At 38.9% G+C, this 4,768-nt stretch overlaps 1 protein-coding gene across 2 annotated transcripts in view; it reads left to right on the top strand.

The window, feature by feature from the left end:
* Window positions 1-931: 931 nt before the first annotated feature.
* The window catches only part of LOC142468009 (galactosylgalactosylxylosylprotein 3-beta-glucuronosyltransferase 1-like), a 35,758-nt gene continuing 31,921 nt past the window's right edge, over window positions 932-4,768 (top strand). Inside the window, exon 1 of one of the 2 annotated variants that reach the window (XM_075574061.1) lies at window positions 932-1,196. In XM_075574061.1, the coding sequence (XP_075430176.1) occupies window positions 1,088-1,196 (109 nt within the window). In that variant the 5' untranslated portion in view covers window positions 932-1,087. The remainder of the gene's footprint in view (window positions 1,197-4,768) is intronic. The other variant, XM_075574060.1, reaches the window with a different exon arrangement.

The raw sequence follows: 4,768 nt of genomic DNA, 5'->3' as shown, positions 1-4,768 counted from the left end.
ATGCTAACACCACCTAACCCCTATCACTAGTTTTAAATACCTGGGCTTATGGTTTGACTCCCACTTAGCATTCGGAATGTACATTGATACCCTGACAACCAAGACCTATGCCAAACTAGGGGTACTTTACAGGAACAAATCCTCCCTGTCTCCTGGTCAGAAAGCGTTTCGCACAGCAGATGCTAATGCCAATTATTGACTATGGAGACATAGTATATGGCTCGGCACCTCAAACCCATCTTAGCAAACTTGACACCCTCTACAATTCAATTTGTCGTTTTGTTCTCCAATGCAACTACAACACACATCACTGCGAAATGCTCAAAGAACTAGATTGGTCATCACTAGAGTCTAGGCGCAAAGTTCACCTTTCCTGTCTTGCCTTTAAGTTCTTTATGGGCAAGCTACCCATCTATCTGAACAAGCTCCTCACCCCTACCACATGCAGCACTTATCACCTGAGATCAGACTCCAAAAGACTGTTCATGGTCCCAAGGCTCAACAAAGTATCCAGCCGTTCCTCCTCTTACCGTGCACCCCAAAACTGGAACAACCTACCAGAGACTCTCACATCCACCACCAGTTTAAGTTCTTTCAAATCTAAGGCTGTCTCACATTTTAATCTGGTCTGTAACTGTTTCATACGCCCATAATATATATTTTCTGTGCATGCAATGTCTTGTATATAATGTATACCCTGCTCACTTATGTAACTGTATTTGTAACCATGTATTATTTGTCTTAACTCTGTGCCCAGGACATACTTGGAAACGAGAGGTAACTCCCATGTATTACTTCCTGGTAAAATATTTTATAAATAAATAAATCTATATTTGTTCCTGGCAGCTTTCCTAATTTTCAGGCACTGTGGTTATTACTGATAGAGTTTAATGAACACTACTTTTCATTTAAGCATTAGCGCTGTAGCACATACACCTTTTTCACACAGGCATTGTGTAGGTACAATACTTTCATAAAGGTGTACCAGGTTTTATCACTAGCTATAAAGATGAGTCAAGTATTAACCAAGTGTCTCAGTGGCATTTAGTACTGTACAGTAAGACGGGTCAATGCGAGTCAGCATAGAATGTACCCTAAAGCCATGATGGAACTGAAGCGCTTAATTTTTCTGCTTGGAGCATTTGTTTTTGCCTATCTCCTGTATTATAAGATGCTGGACGTGAGGGTCAAACCAAGTGAGTATTGTGGGTATTTGAATTTGGGGGCTGCAGGAGGGGGGGGGGGGACGGTAGTTTTTCCTTGACACAAAAATAGAAGAAAGTGTCAGTAAGAGATAAACTCACAATGAAATGTTTCAAATTCTTTGATATGTGTCGGTTTAACGCCAGATCCCCCAGTTTTTTGTGCTTGGTACAGAAGATGGACCCCTCAGTATGTTTAAATGGCGACTCGTTCAAAACAACGAAATAAAATAAAGACACTAAATAAAAAAAACTAGAACAGAATTATTTGAAGGTTGGCATAAACACTTTTAGAACAGAGGAACTAAAACAGAACATTACAAATGCATTCTTTTTGTTTTGTTGAGATGTTTATCATTGAGAAAAGGAAAGTGTATATCCCAATCTCCGTACAGTGCAGATAACTACAGTGAGACGCTGCAGTCACAAACTCTACAGAAACACTTGTAATAAATAGAATGGTCCCTATATCCTGGATATAACAAATATATATTTGAATTAAAGTTTTGTGTAACATCCCTACAGCCAAGTTAAAGTACATGGTTCTTGGTCACCACCATTTAATATCTCCAATGGGACATTGTAGGGTTATCTTTGGTCTCACCTTATTTTCCGACTCATTTCTGAACCTTCTAGGTGAGAACATACGAAAACAAATCAAAATATTTCAGGCATTCAGATAGTCTGCGCCATTCATAAAATCGCATTGTGTGCAGATGATATTTTATTAATAACATCAAACCCCACCATCTTCACGCCTAAAAATGTGAGCGACGCTTCTAATCTTAATCTATCACAATCAGAGGCACTTAACTTTTTAACTATACCCGAGCACTATATCTTTATTAAAAAGGCAATTTTCCCTTGAAACGAAATCCACTGCATGTAAAATATTTAGACGGATATGAAAATCCTCATCCAGGTGAATACGGAGCAAAACCGTCTGTAAATTCCAGGAACCAAATCCAATAGCTACATGAAGCCAAAATGTAGAAAATAAAAGCAGGGCCCAATTGGGTTAATGTGGAAATAAACACAGCCCTTAGGTATGTAAGGGGTTTGGAGATAAGGGAGATAACGCAGATCTGTTTAGCTAGACCTGTTGCTCGGAGCAGGAGAATATAAATCGTACAAACATTCTGCTGTAGCTGCAGCAAATAAATAAAGATCTCCTTGTAATTCGGTGTGGAGTAACTCTTTTATTTTCAAACAATTTTTATTTCTTTTTTTTTTTTGTGTGGATAACATGGGGGAAGGGTGTGGGTGCAGAAAAAAGAGAAGGAAAAGGGGAAGGGGGGTTCAGTCCCCACCATAATCTATTCAATAAACAACAGTGATAATATCTTTAGTATAGTTTTAAAAATCTTAATAGTTATAGTCAGAATGGAGGAAAAAATAAAAACAGACAACCACGGTGGGAGTGGAGTGGGGGTGTTTTGAGGGGGTGTGTGTTTTGAGGGGGGGGGGGGCAAAAGGTCCCTTTGGTAAAAGTCCTTTTATTTTTCCCGATTCATTGATTTTTGATATGGTTTAGTTTATAATTCTCAGACAACTTATCCATTACTCGCATAAATTTTAATTACTATTTTTAGTATTTTCCAAATAGTTTAAATGTGTAAGTCTTGTAGTGACGCTATGTCTTCTGGAAAAGCACTTAACCAGGTATTCCGGATTTTTTCAAATTTATCCATAGTATTATTCATACATGCCGTCAATTTTCCCATTTCTAAAACATGTCGCACCTTCTCTCTGAATACTTGATATGATGGTGTATTCATTTTCTTCCATTGAAGTGCTATTGTGTACCTGGCCACTGTCAGCAGATGTGCAATAGATTTGTTTGTGGCGTACGACACATTGGGCACTGGTTTCCCTAGGATCAATATTACGGGGTCCATTAGTATAGAAAGATCTAACACCTGGTGATCTTTCTTATAATTTTCCTCCAGACAGGAGCAACCTTTGGGCAGGTCCAGTATATATGATATAATGTGCCTCTGCAGCCACAATTTCTCCAGCACAACGCACTCACTCCCTTATACATATGTGCAATCCAATCCGGTGTTAAATACCATCTCATCATCATTTTATACCTGTTTTCTTTGATAATGGTGCAGAGAGATGAGCTCGCCGCTTCCCTCCAGATCTTTGCCCAATTTAGACATTTCTGCTCCTATGTCTTTTTTCCTTGAGTCATATATGAGTGTTTTTAATTTTTGCCCCGAGAGCACAGTCTAGAATAGATATTTGATATCAACCCTCTTTGGTGCGATGGTACCGTGCCCCTTTCTTCAAATTTGGTTAATTATGTGTTCCCTTGCGGGAAACATGTTGAAATTATAACATGCTTGATTTGTGTGTAGAGTAGCTACAACAAAGGGGGAAGGGGGGGAGGGGAGAGATGAAGTATCCTTTCGTAAGGTGCACTCCTAAATGAACCCAAATGAACCGGTATAGAGTAAGATACTGTGCTAATAATTATACCAGTTGGTATATCTCTTGGTACAGATAAATCCTTATCCTGAAGTCTAGCGAATGCCTAGAAATTGATCATTTATGTAAAAGAGCAAATACTTAGAAGTATTGGGTATTTGTAGGATTGCCTAGGTATTGTTTAAAAATAAACTTGAATACATCATATAATGAATAAATACACTCAAACTTTTAACAGTTAAAAAGAGAGGGTAACAAATTAATATATGCAGCTAAAACACACACTGCAAATAGTGCATGTAGAAACTCCTGTGATCCAGACTACAATGGCTGAATAGCAGCAAGACTGATATCCTTAGCTATTCCTTCTTGCAATATAAATTATATGTATATATTGCTATTGTAACGAGTGGGCCCTTTCAGGCAGGTTCTATATGTATGGGAACTGCAGCTTTAGATGCTGGAATAATCCTTGAAGGAAAAAACCTAATAGCAAATAGCTTTCAGTTTCTTACAAATTAGTGAAGAACGCTTAAAGGAAGATGTATTATAGTGTACTAATCAGAATCGTACTCGCTGTGGATTGATATTAAGATTGGTAAACTGGCAGCCCTGGCAAGGGATTAAAAGGAGCCATCTTGTCCTTTGGTGGTATCAAATAGATCTTGCTGATACACTATCTACCTTTTATCTATCAAAGGGGTATCTTATAAATAAACAAGGTAGGGCTTTGTTGGCAACGTGAGTAAATCACTAGGAGAAGTTGGTACACGTTGACCTTGTTACAGAATTAACTTTGAATAGTTTATCTAACAGGGGAATGAATCAGACTGTCTGTATATGACTTAGTACAGGTAGGTGATTCTGATTGCCTCTTACAGAACTGCTCAGAAGACTGTTGTTACATTGCAGTAGTGTGGATGTAACAGCAAACACAGACTCTGAATATAGATGTTGTCATACTGCAGTGAGGGAATCTTCATACAAGTAGCAATGTAGATGAGGATATGAACCCAAATGCCTGTACAACAGGCATGTCAAACTCGCGGGCCGCGGGCCGCATGCGACCCACACCGAGTATCTGTGCGGCCCACCCAATGTGTCCCGGTTACGGCGGTGGTGAAGAGGATGCG

The sequence above is a fragment of the Ascaphus truei genome, chromosome 17 (assembly GCF_040206685.1).
Source record: "Ascaphus truei isolate aAscTru1 chromosome 17, aAscTru1.hap1, whole genome shotgun sequence".
In the NCBI taxonomy this organism is placed as follows: Eukaryota; Metazoa; Chordata; class Amphibia; order Anura; family Ascaphidae; genus Ascaphus; species Ascaphus truei.
This window is presented reverse-complemented; position numbering and strand designations above follow the sequence as displayed.